General features: G+C 30.7%; 1 protein-coding gene across 1 annotated transcript; it reads left to right on the top strand.

Annotated features, from left to right (window-relative positions):
• Positions 1–25: 25 nt before the first annotated feature.
• Positions 26–15,241, top strand: LOC130444843 (alanine--tRNA ligase, mitochondrial). Its single transcript, XM_056780124.1, has 12 exons — positions 26–392; positions 990–1,163; positions 1,218–1,363; positions 2,385–2,576; positions 2,725–2,869; positions 2,927–3,066; positions 3,732–3,879; positions 3,982–5,051; positions 5,602–5,803; positions 7,543–7,697; positions 8,044–8,254; positions 9,546–15,241. Exons 1-12 carry the CDS (start codon positions 162–164, stop codon positions 9,750–9,752), a joined length of 3,021 nt encoding a protein of 1,006 aa, XP_056636102.1. The 5' UTR covers positions 26–161; the 3' UTR covers positions 9,753–15,241.
• Positions 15,242–19,214: the final 3,973 nt, after the last annotated feature.

Below are 19,214 nucleotides of genomic sequence, written 5' to 3'. Positions count from 1 at the left end.
TTACGGTTACATGGCTATAGTTTTTAGTTACTAGCTTTGAACGAGTCCAGGATATTCAAATGTAAAAGTAGAAGAAAATTTGAATTTCTGTTTTGTCATATCTTAGGTTATTTATCATATTTAAAAAATCATCTCGAAATAAAAACAAAATTATAGTAGAAATGGTACACATGCAGCAAATTAGTCAAATCAACGTAATACCTGTATTAACAACACTTTACTCTTCAAGAAGTTTTTCAAGCTACTGTAATAAACAATTATCCTCCAAATCAATTAGGAAATATTTTTTAGACTTTTTCATAAATGAGAATAATCACAAATATGTAAAATCAAGTCCAGTCGTACCTTATTGTGATCCAACTGTGCCATTTGTAAACGCTGGAATGAATCAGGTAACTTAGGAACTTACAAGTTACATTGCTTTCGCTTCCTTCCCTCTAGATAATATTACATGGAAATGTATAATATCCTGAATACACAGGGCAGATATTATTCCACCAGTTTTATAAATTTGAAGATATAATTCTTCTCATATTTTTCAAAAATTGAGTTTCTAATCAATTTGTTGTGTTTGCTTTCATGGATATGAAAGATACAATTTTATCAGTTCTTAATTATTTATAGTCTTGCTCATTAAAAAGTTTTGCTGGAACTAAATATATATATATAAAGATGTCAATTACATCAAAAACCCTCTAAACAAATATTTTTTATATTTGTTATTATTTTACCAGTTTTAATAATTGGATGTTTAATCAGAACTTTTCATATATCTTTTAAAAACTGAATATCTACTCAATCCATTTGTTGTCTATGCTTGCATGGACATCAAGGATACAATTTTGTCAGATCTTAGTGATTTATAGTCTTCATTTAGTAAAAAGTTTTCCTCTGTATCTGAATATCAAACTTGATCTGTTGAAAACAAGATATTACTACTAAATCATTTGTAAAATGTATTAAATTTTCATAAACCATTTTATTTGCAGTTTAAAGGAATTTTACTTGGTACTCAAGAACCAAAATACAAAAGAGTTGCAAATTGTCAAAAATGTATAAGAGTAGGAGGAAAACATAATGATCTAAATATTGTAGGAACAGATGGCTATCATCATACATTTTTTGAAATGTTTGGAAATTGGTCTTTTGGAGATTATTTTAAGGTACTATCTGAAAGAGAAATTATTGTTACAGAAAAATAACTCAGTAAATTACAGCCAGAAGCCTGTAAATTAGCATGGGAGCTTATCACACAAGTCTATAAATTACCAAAGAAAAGACTCTATGTAACATACTTTAAAGGAGATGAAAAGTTGGGTTTAAAGGAAGATTTAGAAACAAAAGAGCTCTGGAAAGAGTTAGGGTATGAATTTTCTAATATTGGATTTTTGAAAACATATGTCATTAAGGTCATACTATCACTAGATGTACCTTACAACCAAATAATATGGATGCCAAAAAAACTAATATTGTAAACAAACATAAATTTATGTAGATCCAAATTTTATTAAGAATTCAATGGAATTAATCTCAACAGAGATAAAAAACAAAATACATGAATAGATATTATTTGCACTTGTCTTATTACATAGCAATATTCAGACACTGCTAAGTGAATTCTTGCAGTTTCGACTTAGATTTACAATGCAACACTCACCATGAAACTAACTCTACTGGTTTCTCACAAAAATGTACACATTGTTTATCTGTGCTACACATTTGATAGGGTTTCATTATTTATGCATAAAAGTACTTACTTACTTATTCCTGAAGCCTTTCTACCATTTCAGGTGTAAGGCATGCTAGAGTTGAGCTCCCTTTTCCACAGCAGTTTCAATTCTTTCCTATCCTGTGTCTTTAATCTTATTTCCTTCCATCTTTTTCCTTGATTTTCCCCTGTCATCTTAATTTCTTCTTTGCAGCTCCTCCTTGGTCCTTTCTTTTTTTTTTATAAGTTATGGTTGTAACATGGCCAAACCATTTAATTATCCTTCGATTTTGTTTTGAATTGATTTCAAAAGAAATCTTTAGAACAAAAATAAAAGACAAAACGTCATAATTTAAACCCATTAAATCTGGAGCTCACAAGGCAGTGGCCTGGGGCCAATACTGCACATAATATTCACTGCCAATTCCCAGTCTCTAATTACACCATAACAAGCACATTTGTAGACGACACAACTATTCTCTCTACCCACGACGATCCTATACTAAAATCAACATTCACTCTTGGACAGTTGGATTTATACACTCTAACAATTCACAATTTTACAATGTATATTTTAACAAAGCTGGAACAACTTCTATACAATATAGATTCAAATAACATATAGTTACTTATTACTGCAGCTTCTATGAAAAATATCTTTTTTATCCATTTTTAGTGTAAGTGAAGATAGGATATTACCATTTGGTGTGGCAGATAACTTTTGGGAAATGGGCCTTGTTGGACCATGTGGCCCTTGCACTGAAATTCATTATGATCATATTGGTTGTGATAATAGGGCTGAATTTGTAAATAAAGGTCTACATGATCTCATAGAAATATGGAATGTGGTATTCATTCAATACAATAGGTAAGAAGTTTTTCATTATATCCATGTATTGAATATAGAACAAAAATGGATTGTTTTTTGAGTATCCTTTATACATTAATTAATAATTTCATCAATTTTGAAATAAATATGGTCAGTTAATGAATTAGATTCTTATCCTTATTTTTAGATTACCCGATGGCAGCATAATGCAACTTCCAAAGCAGCATGTAGATACTGGTATGGGTTTTGAAAGAATGACATCAGTACTGCAAGGAAAAATTAGTAATTATGATACCGATAATTTTAAGTATTTAATGGATGCCATAACAAAGGTATTCACATTTTTTTCCATTATGTTTGTTCAAATTATTAAAATATGCCAAAATTAGAATTGTAGGGGTGTGCCAAAATATGAAAGCCTGTTCGGTGAAAAAGATTGGAATGATTTGAATAAATCATATAGAATGTTGGCAGATCACAGTAGGATGATCACTGTTGCACTAGCAGATGGTGTCATACCCGAGGAAAAGTGAGTTTTATTAATTTTTCTATATCATTATTGAGATATGGATAAAATTTGTTCATTACTACTCAACTTCTTTACTACCACTATATCAACTCACAATTATACTGTTTGATCTTTTGAGACTTCAGTAGATCACTGAATTTAATGTAATTGTGGCGTTGGAGGAGGATGAATAAATCTACTATTAGTCTGTATCGTGGTTTTCTATTTGTTGGCTGTATCATTTAGTTATGCTTAGAATCCCACTTCTCACATACAGGATGTTCAGGTCAGTATGGGGGTGTGATTGCTAACAAACCAGGGGACATTTGCTTTAGTGCCGTTTGAAACCTTTAAATTTTGCTAACTAATTTTGGTTTGGCACATGTTAGTTTCTGATATATTTGAAGAATAAATCAGGAGTAGTTGTCCAAGCATATTTTCTTAGGGAACACCAGCTTTTGGTATTGGAATATAATTCACATTGCTGGTAAGATAATTTAACAGAGAAGTGTCTAGTTTATGTTTTGGTGCCTAGTTTTGGAAATACTTACTTTTTCATTATTGTAGTTTATGTAATTTGAAAAAAAAGATTTATAAATTTACTTTGTATACTATTGAATCTATGTTTTTCACTCTATTGAGTTCAGAATTTTTACTTTATTCTTATTTTCTGTTGCTTTTTGTAGTCAAAAACTTAGAAGAATTATGAGGAAAGTATTTATTCTCAGTGAGACTGTATTTAAAAAAGAAACTGGTTTACTTAGAGAATTAACTAATTACATAGCAGAAAATTTGGAATCTGTATATCCAGAAATGAAAAAAAATCTCTCTCAGGTAATAGAAACACTCAAAATCATCCTTCAGCCAAAATGTTTTTAAATTTAGTTTTTGCTTCTCTTGTGATCCTACTTGAATTAACAGCCATTCATATTTTAGATTCATCAAATAATTAATTACGAAGAAGAAGTTTACAAAAATCTACGCCGATCTGCTGCAAAAGATTGGCAGAAATGTATACAGGAAAATCCGAAATTACTAGAACTTGATATTATAGAAATTCATAATTTTGCAAGCGCTTACAGAGATATCACTTCGAGTACTATAAAAGAAATAGATGCCAAAACTGCATTTCGTCTCTACGATACTCATGGTTTAGACGAAGAAAATATTACTAAATTGGCAATAGGACTTAACCTAAAATTTGATGCAAAAGATTTCAACGATCAATTAGAGTTAGTGAAACTAAATTCAAAGAAGAAAAATTTTACTTATCAGTCAGATATTTATTCCTATCTATCTAATGATGGAGTACCAAAAACAAATGATAGCTACAAATATTCTTACAGAAAGCTTGAAGACTATGGATATTTATTCGAGACAATTCAAACTAGAATCTTGAAGATATTTAAGGACTCTCAAAGTATAGATAGGATCCGTTGTCATGAAAAATGCTCGTTGGTATTAAACAAAACGAATTTTTATACAGAATCCGGAGGCCAAGTATCTGATAAAGGTAAAATATATTTCCATCATGGTATATTTGATGTCGAATCTGTACAAAATTTAAATGGTTACATACTGCATAATGGTGTCTATAGATCGAACAGTTTAAACGAAAATGATATCTTAAAATGTAACTCTATAGGTAAGATCGAAGTAGATCTGCCTTTTAGACTCAATTGTATGAGAAATCATACTTCGGTGCATCTTCTGAATGCAGCTTTAAAGAAAATTAAAACTGCTACATGCCAAAAATCTAGTAAAGTTACAGATTCTTTTCTGAATTTGGATGTTGCAATTTTTGGTGATAAATTATCTAATGATGAAATTCGCCGATTAGAAAAAGACATTGTGAATGTTATTAAGAAAGGTGAAGATGTGAACGTTTACGAGATTGATAGTCAAGATTTATTACAAATGAAGAATGTAACACTAATACCAGGTGAAATTTATCCTGAAAATGGAATAAGGCTTGTTGAAATAAACAACGATGGATTCTTATCGAGGTATTACCACAATTTGTTTTTCATTATCACTTTTGATTTTATTTTAATTGGTTATTGCAAAAAATTAAAGTCGAGGAAGCATGAGTTGATAATATTTCTTTTTATCTACTCCACAAACGAATATTTGGCCAGAGTTATTAAATGAGTTTAAAAAAAATCCAAAAATTATCTATCACAAAGAATTGTACAAGTTGTTTCACACTTAAAACTTTATAACTTACCTAACTAATTGGAATATTACAAACCAAGTCTTTAAGGATTAAATGTAAATAATCTATTGCCTTTGAAGGTGATATCTTCGCACCTCGCATTATACTTTTCATATAATGGTAGTAAATTGTGTGTTTACCAACTGTTCCAGAAATTTTAACGAAAAGAATTCACAATAGGACAATACATACATTATAAATTTTCTTTTCAAACTAATTTTAGTTCTTTTTGAAGTTCCTTCTAGAATTTTTAATTGCAAAGTAATAACTTGTAGTTTTAAACACTTTCATAATTTTGCATCTTTTATGGTTACATTAGTTGTTTTTTTTATCTGTTTTAGAGAACCTTGTTGTGGCACTCACGTTTTAAATACATCAGATATAGATGATTTTTGTCTAACAAATATTAAATCATTAGGAAGGAGTACTACTTCTCTTACAGCCATTACAGGAGAAAAAGCACGGCGTGCTAAGCAAAATGGTGCTCAGTTATTAGAGCAAATAGAGTCATTTTCCAAACATGTTGATGATAACATGGACAAGGTAATCTACAAATTATTTTTCTTAGGAATTTTGAAATAAAATATATCATCTATTTTTATTTATATGCCTTGATTAATTTGTTTTAATCTTTTATTCAATTATCTTAACAAAACCAAGGATAAACATTTACACGTGCATACTAACATTTACCATAAATTTGTTCAGAATTTCATCTTCTATCGTTTTTGTCGTGGCATAAACTTTTTACTCTAGTTTAATTTCAACAGGAATGGTTGTTTCAGTGAATTAGATTTGCTGTATAATACATATAGTAAAGTTCCAAAGACACTCCCTTGAGGCATCTGCTTCTTAAGATTCTCTAAGTACATAAATGTTTGTTCTTCCTAAATATACTGTAAATTCAGTGAAATTTATGAATATTTTCTGAATAGGAATCAATTTTTTCCAATTACTACTGGTTTTGTTTTTAAAGAAGTATAAATGCTTTAGAAGGATGAGCATGTTGAATTTGCGTTGATCTGGATATTCATTAGAAACTCACTATTCAAGTTGTGAAACTATTTTTTTGTTTTACGGTTTATTCCAAAAAATATGGAAAAATTAATGGAGGTACCTTTTTTGTTACACTATGATTTTTCCCAGATTTTAAGAATAAAAATTGGACCTAGAAAATTTTTTCATTTTCCAATCAGTGTTAAGGTTATAAAGATATTAGGTAGAAGTCTAAATGCGCTAAAATTTATTAATTAGGGTATTTTCTCAATAAAAAAGGCACCGGCATTAATTCTTTCGGGTTTTTTGGAACAAACCGTGAAGAAAAATAAATTAACTCAAGAGATCTTCAAATATGATTTTTCAAATAGTTCTGATTGAACAATTTCAACATGCTTATCCCGCTATAACTGTTTAACAATTAAACAGAAAAATAATTCAGCTTTGTGGCAACACAGCTGAGATATATAAGCCTATCACTGTATAATAGGTTTGGATATTTAGCTGTTAGAAGAGCTATTAAAACAAAATGTTATTTAATATTTTTTGAATTATTTTTAAAATTTCTTCCTATAATTATTCAAATATACCAATAGCATTTTTCATATAATATCATTTATGATATATTTTGTCACAAATCTTTTCATTTCTACAAATTTAATTTAAAAATTCCTTTTTTCGTGGACTTGACGTATACCTACACGCTATTGTTTTTCTACTTTTGTATAGGATACACTCGCTCACTATACTGGGACCAGTACAATCACCAAAGGTTCCAGAATCTTGGTGTAACTAAAATTGTAGCTATTACATCGCTAAGTAGTCTATTCACAAACTCTGCTGATATGGATGGAAATAATGGTAATTAGAAACCAGACATAGACAGATGGGCCTATTGGCACTTTTACCAATCATCTGCTCAGTTTAATCAGGCGCGTAATTCGACTGTTCTATGGATTTCTAACCGGAATCGGATGGACGATCTTGAATGCTGTTGGTGCATAGAGGAGGAAGAAATTGCAGATTAAGTTATGTCCAGCATTCACATGTGTGAGGTTCGAACCTCACCTTACAGTTTACATAGTCAAGGTGCCTGATTAGCTCTTGTTTTTTGGTAATTTTAAGTAAGACCAGACGAGCTTATCAGAAGGTCTATATGAGCAACGGTCCCACTAATCTAATTATGAATAGTAGGACACTTACTTTATTTTTAAATTTAATTTTTTAATAATACAGTATGTTCAAAATTGATAAAACAATTCACTATATATTTTAATTTTTTACAGCTTCCGGTACTTAATAAACTATTAGAAACCCTTAGAAAAAAATTGAGCAGCCCAGAAGAGCCGTTTATGCTTCCATTAATTTATAAAGTAGAATGTACAGCTATACTTGATGAGATTAACAAAAGAATCCAGTCTGTCGAAGCGGAATCTTTAAAGTATGGTTTATCAATTTCTTTGTTATTATATTAACAATTTTTTTTAAGAAACCACTTATTCTATCCACTATCTTGTATAGAATATTTTAAATGTTCGAAATTTGTGCTTTTCGGTCCTTATACCAGAAACGATTTAGGAATTCTTCAAAATAATAAATTATTAATTGACTATTCAAGAACATATCAAAGACTTTTTTCTTCATACGCCAGATTTAACACCATGTGACTTCTGATTCAAAAATAAAAAAATATGTTGATAGGAAAATGTTTAATTGCCATTTTTTATTTCTTTTACTCAGTTTTTAATGAAATAATTCGCCCCATTTATAGTTTTCGTAATTTTTAGCGACTTTATAGAAATAGAAATGAAAAACGCACTAGACACAGGAGTTAAATTAACAAAAAATAATAAAAAATATCTAATCCATTATTTACGAAGTTCTTTGATACTTGAGAAGGTGCCGTTACAAAAAGCGACCAAATTATGCCCCGATTATCCCGTATTGGTAATTTCGTATGCAGACAATACTGTTAAAGCAAGATGTTGTGTTCCAAAGGTAAGTTATGAAGATTTCGAATCGGTTCCTTAAAAATTGTTCTTCTTCTTTCTAACATAAAATGCAGTATATGATTTATGAAAAACCCGAGGAGGAGTCACAAGCATTAGGCAATATGGATTTCAGAAAAAAAAGCAGTATTCTAGGAGCGACAGTTGATTTACCGGAACATGTATCATATAAAATAGACAAAAATCTATATGTGGTGGCAGTGTTCATTGACTTAAAAAGGCTAATATTGTTGATGTTGAGTTATTACTACAAAAGCTTTATAAAATGGGGCTAACAGAGGGGTGCCATAACCTTTTCAAACTGTAAATACAGGTGTAGCACAAGGTTCTGTTGATGACACTGTTTTAATACACTTCAGTAAGAATGAAAGTGAAATTAGAGAAAACATTAATAGTGATCTTATTCTCTACTATGATTGGCTGTATAGTTATAAACAAGGTAAATGTTGTGTATGGTAATCCATCAAAAAGCCAAGAGACAGTGTAACCCCATTATTAAACTGAACAACTTAATACTTGAATGACTACAGGAATACAGATACCTAGGTCTGGTGATATCTGATAAATTAATGTGGCATGAACATGTAGATAATGTGATTGAAAAAATTACTAATAAAAAGGTGTAACCACCAGCTAAATACTAAAACAAGATATGTTTTGTACAATAGCTTTATTGAACCCCATCTTCGCTATTTAATATCATGCTGGGGCAGAGCAGACCTAAATAGGCTACAGAGATTGCAAAGCAAGTTAATTAAGGTTATATTATCCATCAACTACTATACCCCTAGTGATGCTCTGTTCAAGAACCTTCCATTTTTAAAAGTGAGTGAAATAGGGGATTTGAAACAAATGAAACTCTTATTTAAAGTGCAAAATGATTTATTAAAAATTAAAAATAAATAAAGACATACATATAACGAGAGAAATAAAGAAAATGTGTGTAATAACTTTCTACGAACATAAAAAAGGTCAAGACTCTCTTGTGTATAGTAGCGTACAAGTATATGATACAGTGCCCAAATACCTACTGGAAGGTGATCAACAGACAATGAGCCATAACCTCAGGAAATATGTAAAAGACAGTTTGTGTTATATTTTTGTTAATAATCAGTTAATTTTTGTCAAGGCCTCGATGCCAGTTATATAAAACATGGATGACCATATTATTAAGCTACTGCTTGTTCATTGCCAGCAATTTTTCCCCAGAAGACTAAGTCCAGCATTCTCGCCATTGTTTAGGTGGTCTTCACTGTTATCATACTTGTATTATTTTTTAGAATTTCAAGACTGAGAAATTCAACGCTGAAAAATGGATGAATGAAACTGTAGCTACAGTATTTAGAAGTCGCGTAACCCCCTCTAGAGGTCAGGATGGTACTTTGGTATGTAATATGAAGGCAAAACGAGTACACATTCAAGAATGGGATCCACTTCTGAAAGCCAGTTTACAAAAAGCGCAAGAATTCGTCGAGAAACATCTGTAACTAGTTTTTTTTTAAAATGATAATTACTTCCAGTGATTTGTTGGTACATATAACCCATTAAGAATAACAGTTTAAAACAAAAGTTATGAAATTCGTGAATATATTAGTTGTTTTCTATCTCGGTTTTGTTTTTGACAACAATAAAGCTCAATTGGATTTTTAATTACTTTATTTTGTTAAATACAACAAGCTTCAACACTTAATGCGCAACATTAATTATTATTCTATTCGATCAACCAGAAATTCATTTGACAATTGGCTAACCGAAACAAGGCAGGCTTTTTCACCAATTTTTTATTTCAACACATTCCTTAAACATTAATTGTAATATTCCAATTTTTTTGTATGGCACAAAAGGTGAATAAGATTAGGATCTAGTATCAAGTAGCTAGGAGACAGGGGAGAATGGAAAAAATTGGAGACCTATATCCAGGAGTAGGTAATGAAGGAAAAGACGCCCTATAAAAAATTTAGGTAGATGTTCTGTTGTTCTGGAAACGAGCAAACAGTTTTAGATACTTGTGAACAATAAAATGATCAAAACCTTTAAAAAAAGTTATCTGGGAATGATGACATAGTTTTTGATCTCATATGTGCATATAAAATATGCAGTGCATTCGTTAAAAAATCAACTGCTGCAATGCAAGTGGTTCTAATAAACTAAGAATAATGAAAAATTAACAACAGAAAATATTAGAATAGACTAAGTGCAGTAAAAAGGGAAGAAAGAGAAGATAACAGAACAAAAACTGTGCCGAATGAATGAACAGAAATGTCCTTATCACTGAAAGAAGAAATTACACCTTCGGCTACTTATTTGGCATTGGCCGAAATAATGAAGTATTTTATCATCAGTTTTTTAACAAACCCCTCAAACATAACTTGCAGTTTTTAGGTTAGGAACTGATATCAATAGCTATAAACACGAATAGAAAAAAAGAGGTTAGGCCTACGTCCAGAAATAAATTTTGAAAGGCTTGTAAAGAAAACGCCAAAACAATATTTTTGGGTAGATCGTACTGTTGTAGCTTCTACAATAGTCTTCACCTGATTCTAAGAGGACAAAAGTACAGAATTACCAAGGGCAATGAAAAAAACGAGAGAGAAAGAGAAGATGGCAGAATTAAAATTGTTAACAATGGACGGTGTAACTGATAATTGATGTGAAAGAGATACACTGGAAATTGATTGTTTTTCCTACTACTAAAAGGAAGTATTGGACTACTTGAGGATTTGACATAACACCATAAAAATATTCTATGGAAAGTTCCTAATGGAAGGTTTTTTGGTGCATTCACAAAGTATATATATGAAGTTTAAATATGCTAGTACAATGAATTTTCCTTTGATTTTAAGGTTTTCTCACAAAAACTTCATGGTCTTCTAATATTGTCCATAGACTATAATTTGTAAGGAATTTGCTGACATATAGTTTTTTATTGTATTTTTATTACTAAAGTGTAAACAATAGAACTTAATAGACAATATGGTGACATCGTATACATATTCATATGCACTACCAAGATTCTTTTATTGATGCATATACTAAAACAAATTGAATATAATACTGAAGGTAAAGGTGCAAGGATTAAGGTCTTGTTCAATGCCAACAACATGGAATATCTCAATATGTTATGCATTTTATAAAGGTTACCATATTTTGAGTTTAACGTATATATATAAAAAATATTTATTCATGAGTATCATTTGAGAGACAACTATTTTGCAAAAATAAAACTACTGATTGACTAAATACAGGATATTATGGTGGCTATGAAGCATCTTAAACTAAGTCTCGTTGTGAAACTATAATTATTTTTAAGCAACCTTTATGCTACAAACAATGTTATAAAAAATAAACTTTCCACTAATGTCATTTTCATTCACAACATGCTATGCTGAATTTAATGTAAGACCATTTCTCATTGTTAACATTTTAGATATTCTAAACTTGAGCGAAATATATTTGAAATCAATACAAAACAAGCTGTGTTAATATTATTATTGAATATACAAGGTTGATTCATATTATTAGACTCCAAGCGAATCGTTTATGAAAAATATTATTTAATGCGTTTCATATGAAGTAATTCACATTTTTGACATTGTGTCATTCGCCATCCGTTCTGTTCAGTATTCCTCGAGAAAATATTTATTTCATACAGGATAGAAAAACAATTTTCTCCATAAAAAATATGCAAACGAAAGATTCGTAGGCGGAAGCTGGGGTAGATTCCCTAATAGAAACTACAGAACTTTCGTTGAAGGAACAGAACAACCTGAGGACGAATGAAGTTGAACATACACCGGTAAAAAGAAAGCGGGAAAAAGCTTCAGCCGTGGTAATGGAATACCTTTTGAAGAATGGCGAAGAAAAAGATGAAGTGGAGATTCTTTCACGGTTTGGCTCAAAAGGTCAAAAAAATGCAAATCTATTATCGTGCCCTTGCTAAATCTCGGGTCGCTGCAGTTGTAGGAGAAATCGAGATACAATCGATAATTAATCCAAATCCACATATCACGACGAGAAGGGAGGCATGTAATGATTCTCAAAGATATGTTTAGTCAACGTCCACTACTTCTACACCAAATCAAGTAATTCCAAATAATACACAAGACGATTATGAAAGTTTCACAAATACATTATAGTTATAATATAATACTTTACATATCTCTGTAAAAAAATTATTTTGTTTTTAATAGAAGGGAAAATAAATTGAGTTTCTTTATATTTAACTGAATCCTATTCATTCTAAAATAACCATGATACTTTGCATCGTCTTCAATCAGTTCTTTGTATAAAGTCCAATATTCACCATAATCTTTTCTCTTTTTGAATATTGGGTGTACTGAAACGCTCCTTGAATGTGTATATGAACGCGCTTTCCGTTCCGACAATCGATTCGATTGATTACTGAAACGATACGTGTCGGATAATATGAATCTACCTTTATTCATAAAAGAAATTTCAGTTTGCAAATTATGATTAACGAAGTGAGGCTGATTGGTCTTAAAAATTTGGGATTTGTAGTGTCCCTACTTTTGGTATGAAATTTACTTTGCTCTTCTCCATGGCTCTGGTATGTAACTCAGCTCTAGGCTGCTTCTACTGAGGCGGATCAAGTGTGGCAAGATATCCTCCTGTCCCCTATCGAGGAGGGGAGAACCTAATCTAACCTAACCAGTTTTGCAGTTGCTGCAGTTTCTCTCGTAGTTTGGCTATATTCTGCCTGTTATGTACTGAGGCTTCAGCAAGAGCTGTGCTCTGTCCTCCTCACCCTCCGTGAAGCTGCCATCCAGTAGCCTCAGTGCCACGGTTGTATTGACCTTGCCCTTCGCCAAGACTTTGTGAAGTCTTCAAGTCACAGGTGTAGAGTCAATTTCCTCGCAAAATTTTCTGAAACTTTGTTGCGTTGCTTTTCTTATTTCATTGTTGTAGGTAGTGAGTTTTCTGGTGTAACTATGTCAGTCCCCGGAACACTTTGTGTGTTTCGGTTCTTAATTTTGACAGATGATCATTCCACCAGGAAGCATCGCTACCCTTTTTGTGTTATGATTAATGATTTATAATGTTTACTGAAGTCAATTAAGTAGCTATGAAGCATGAAAATAAGTCTGGAGGGTTGTATATGACAAAACTGTGTTAATGGGTGTTAACAATAATGAATTCCTAGTATTTTGAAAGCTTGACCCATCTAATATTTTGAGTTATATTACGTTTGTCATCAGAGGTAACCGATTCGATTCATACGAGAAATGGTCTTTTGTATATTGTGGTAATGCAGTCTTATAATCTAGTAAGACATCGACAATACACTGCTACTACAAATATTATAAAAAATAATTTAAAACAACCTTATACAACTATCAAAATTTGTGTTTTCACTTAAATCTAAATTCTTTTCAATAACAACAGTTCAATTTGAACAAAAACAGTTATTGCTATTAAATTAATTTACTTAAAATATCCTATAACTATTCATGGCGTAAATAGACCTGATCTATTTTTTTAATGGTAGCGCTTCACTAATTCTAACCTACCACTATGTATGCGAATTCATAATTTAGTACTAAAATTCTGATTTCGTAAAAATGTCACTACTTTACAAAATATATTTAAAACTAATGTTTAGTAAAATTTCCCAAACAATAAAAAAATCGTGTCAGTTTCTTTCAAGGTATTCTTATTTTAATTCTCAACTCTGAATTCTAAAAATGCAAACAGCAAATGTATATCTGATTATATTATTTTGGAATTGATCCTAAAAAACAACTAATTATATTCACAAGAAAATACGAGATACTTAAAATCACTGCCCTAAAAATTGAATGGACAAAAACTTTTCCTGTCAAAGGAAGCTAAATACTAGTTTCCATGGAAAAGGGATGTGTTTTCATGTGAAAGGGATATTAAAAAAAGGAATCAACACTTTCTATACCTTATACGATGTTTGTGAAAAAAGTTTGGAGAGGACAATATTTAGAGTAAAAGAATTCTGAATAATATTTATAAAACAGAAGCAAAAAGAATAAAGGGAATATTATATTACAACACAAACTGTATAATTTCAAAAACTAGCTTCAAGGGAAAAATATAAATAAAAATTCCTACAAGAGATGAATTAATGGGATGAAAACCCATTATAAAAAATAAAGAAATTTCATTCTTTACAGATGGTTAGGAAATTAAAAATGGAATAGAAGCCGCTGTGTTTTTAAAAATCGTACAAACTGAAAGCTGGATGTGCTCTTCCAGCAAAAGGAGGGTGACATCTAAAAACATGCGGGTAGGGCTGATGACTAAGTCATAGAAAAATATATATTGCCAGATAACAACTAAGATTGCGACCTCGGCGAAGAAACAATAAACTTCTTATACTTTTCGTGATATCAGTGTTACTATAGATGAGGAATCTGATTAACATATAAATATCTATTGAGAGTATGATAACATAAATTTATTTTTAACTAACAATGTTTCATATTCCTTAAAACTGCCTTATAAAACAAATTTTATCACTATACAAAAGTGTCACTGTATACTGGTGTTAAATAAGTCTGTGAAATGTTAATTTATGAGATTTAATGTATAATTGTAGGGTTGGAATGCTTGTTATCAACTAGTTAATGTTTTGAAAGGGTATGATCATCCCTGGTGATCTCTATTTGTTATTACTTCAAGAGAGTTCTTTTTTTTATTCGAATAGAACCGTACAAACACCAGTTCAATATTTTCTTTGATTACACTTTTATATTGCTAGAAAATGATAATCAAATCCAATTTCAATATAACAAAACTTGTACATTTTTTGTATAATTAAGGCTTTTGTACAATAAATAGATTTTGTTAGGATTATCTCAAAAATTTTATTACTGCAACAATTTGTATTCGTAATTGTATACATTTTTGTAAAGTAGTGTTTGCTGCTGCTTATAATACTAAATCAAATCTGTGCGACTATTTTCAAATATCAGTCTAAGCAACATTAATAACCCTATCACTAAAATAATAAGTCAACTAAATTTTATAATTATTTTTGAATATATATATATATATATATATATATATATATATATATATATATATATATATATATATATATATATATATACTATATATAGTAGTCCTTCTTTAATCAGGCCGTGCGCTACTCCGGGGCTTACAGTAATCCGTGTATATATTTTGCATTTTCAAGTCACCTTCAAGTTTCTGTGGAAATTTTAGATTTAAAACATGATCTACAAGAACAAGGAGGTTTTCCCGCTGGAATTAATTTTCGCGGGAGGTTTATAGGTGGAAAAATATAATATAAAACAGGTAAGTCATGTCGTTAGGTTTTAGTTTACCTTCAAACTTTAAACAGTGTATTCAGTAAGCTATTTTTTTGCTGAAACGGCGAAAAGTATAAAAAACGCAAACCTCGGTAACCTATCAATGACGCTGCTAATGAGAATTAATAGTTGACAGCCATTTAAGGAGGATAAATATTTTTTAATATTCCAAAAACCATAGACAAAAGAAACAACTCGTCAGCTGATCGCATTTACCCATCGGTCTACCAGGGGAAAAGGATCCTATCAGTTTCTGAACAACGATGAATGTAATCCGGGTTAGTTTCCGAAGTTTCATAACTTGTTAATTCGATCATAGTTTCCAAAAAGTCCTTTAATTGAGTCTTATTTCCCCCTTCCCCTAAACGTAGTCATAGACAAAGTAATACTCGATTGCGCTTTCAATATTTGTGTACCGATTTTAGAATAACATACAAAGAAAGTTACGGTCGAGCTATCTCTGTCAATTGTTCCTTTTAATTTCTTGTATTGTACTCATTTCATCGTTTTATTTCCATACTCCTCTATCTCATTTCACCAATCACTGCACAATGGAACAAAAATAGCAAAACCTTAGACCAGAGGATGTTTATTTCTGAAATTGGTATAACTATTCAACGGTCTAGAATTACTATATCTATGGTTGCAGTTTTATTTCCGTTTTTTGTGTGTTTAATTTTCGGTTTGTGAAACAACATGTCGAACCACAAACAAAACGCTGTCATTCGTGTGAAAAAATACGACGGTTTGAAAAAAATCTTAAGTATAGAATTGTCTCTACGAGTGGTTCCTGCGGGAAAGAAGAAGACACACGATAGCCTCGGGAGAAATTCTTAGAGAAAAAACTTATTTTTTATAAAAAAATTATGAGGAAGGAAGACTTTCTAGTCAGTTAAGAAGGTTGTATAAGTTCAAGAAGTGGTTTGAAATTGCGCGACAAACTGATTTGTAATGTGGATGCGGTGACTTTCACAACCTATGGACCAAAATATCAATCAAACGATCAAGATGCATTATAAAAAAACGAGTTTTATCAAAAGACAGCAATTAAAACATTATCCCGATTCTCAAAGAAACAAATTAAAATATGTTGTTTTTTCTTTCGCCAAGTTATAGGACAGACTAGAAAAAACCTTGGTTTGCTAATGGGGTAAGTTATGGCCCGATATGAAACTTGCAAGAACGCCTACAAACTCAATTGAGCGGTGGTGTGAAGTGTTAACAACCGAGGTCGTTTCAGAGATACTCACCGGTGATGCTCAGGAGAAACTTTGGATGACGAAATTGTAGATGCTATTGAAGCAGTAGCGGAAGAGGAGCCGTAAGCAACATTATCGCTGTTTATGAAGACGATCAGTCACGATACCAATCTTCTCTTAAAACTAAAAGATATTTTTTCCGCCAGAGTTCATTACAAAAATTTACTAATCTGCCGGACTAGCGAGGGACTATTGCATTTAATTGAAGCATCAAATAAATAAATAAATAGTGGTAGATCGTGATTTAGTATGTTATTTTTCAACAATTATCCAAAAAATGTAAAACGTAAGTTTGAGGTTGTCTTTAAATAGATAACCAAAAAGAAATTGACAATTTGTATAACAACAATGTTGGCTTACTCTGAAGAGTAGATGTCCACTGGCAACTGATTCTTCTGTTAAGACATATTAATTAACTTAGAAAGGTCACATTCCTTTTATTAATGTTACAGGAAGACTTTTTCAGTCGTTATTGAACTATTCAATTTAAGTTGTTTGTAAAGATTAATATGGCGTTGCCAACTGAAGATCTCATTTTCCATTTAACATTTTATGGATTCATTGTATTTCAAACTTTCCTTTCTAGAACATTAGTACTTGGAAAATATTATCTTTACACACTTTTGGAGAAAATTACAGTTTAATTGATTATATGTACTTTACATTTTTAATATTTCAAAATATTATATTGTTGTAGAAATAAGATTATAATACAGTGTCTCTACTCAAATCAATCCATTATTAGTTTTAGATGAAAAAATATTCATAAAAATGCTTATCGTCATTATGCTAAAAAATATTATATTTGATGATTTTATTTCGGGTTTTAGGTCATTAAGAGTTTTTTCGTCTAGAATATCTCTATATATATACAGTGGCTAAAGACCCCTTGTGGTGTTGCGCTTTCTAGATCCATTTTCTGGGGAATACCGATCCCTGTCATTTCGATTATTTATTTTTCCTCATAGAAGCCTGTTTTTTTTCTTTTCATTAATAAACAAAAAGTTTTCAAATTTGAGTAGAGATACTACACGGATGTCTCAAATTGTGAATGGAACAATCTGCATAATATTAGACATATAAAATGATATCGAATTGTTTGGAATATGACATTAATATTTTAAAAGTTACAAAAAAATAACAGAGACTTCATGATTCGGTAAACAACAAATTCATATAAGAAATTTGAGGAAAAAAATTTAAAATGTGGCTTTAGCTATTCATTGAGTATACAAGATTGATTATTAAATTTAAGGGTTATAGAGTGAATTATATATAATTGATGTTTTTTGGTATGATGGTAAATGAAGAAGAAGAAGAAAAGGATTATAAATCAAGAAAAATGCCAAAATATTGAAGTTATAAAATGTTTGGTAAGCAAAATGAAGAAAGTAGGGTAAAATTAATAAAAACAGCATAAAAACCTATATGTAGAAACTGATTAAAAGAACTTGATACAAATAGAAACGGAAGTATTATGGTAAAAACCAACAAAGTGCAACTGGTATAATTACCACAATAGATTCTTCAGTACTCTCATGTAATCTCCTTCTCTATTCCCAATTCCCATAAAATCCCAGCGAATGCGGCTTCCAACAACTTTCAAAAAGAATCAGTTTCTTTTAACTCTAATTCTTCTTGATTTTTTTGTAGACCAATGTTATTTTTTGAAAAAGTTTGCTCTTTTAAATGCTAGTGAATAAGTTAACAGTACATGAGAGCCAGTTGAGGCTATAAGTAACTAAATTAAGATCAGGTGGCAAAATAATAGAGAAAGACAAATGCCCCACAGAAAAAAATCAAGAGGAGTAAGATCCGACACCTAGCTGGCCCACCTCGACCTATCCAGTTCTGTCTATAAATACAATTTCAATTTTAAATTTTTAATGTCCCGCTTGGTTGAAGACTAATTTTTAACATAATTTTTGTTTAGAAAACGCTACTTTATTAGACCTAAACTGTTTTCAAATACAATTTTAAAATTAGAGGAAAAAGTTTATCTGACTCAGTGTGAAACAAGCGCAAGATAAATGTGGTTATAGCTTTTTGACCTAGAGTTAGTGAACCCTCCGAGTAACGGTATGTCTTAAGGCTAGATATTCTTAATCATAAGACATAGCATGTTAAGTACGGTAAACATGTTCTGGAACGCATCAGCATTGGACGTCATCAACCCCTATAACCTTAAATTTTTTTACGAAGAGAAGTTCTATAAAAAATTGATAGGCGTTTTCAATCAGCACAAGTACCTGACAGGTGAACCAAAAGATTAAAATATATTTTAATCTTTTGTGTTTGACATATGAGGGTAAATATTCTATGGAAGTATGAATAAGAGGAGAAACGCGAAAACTTATATCATTGATGCAAA

Source organism: Diorhabda sublineata, chromosome 6 (genome assembly GCF_026230105.1).
Source record: "Diorhabda sublineata isolate icDioSubl1.1 chromosome 6, icDioSubl1.1, whole genome shotgun sequence".
Classification (NCBI taxonomy): Eukaryota; Metazoa; Arthropoda; class Insecta; order Coleoptera; family Chrysomelidae; genus Diorhabda; species Diorhabda sublineata.
The sequence above is the reverse complement of the archived record's forward strand: the minus strand, read 5'-3'. Positions and strand labels throughout refer to the sequence as shown.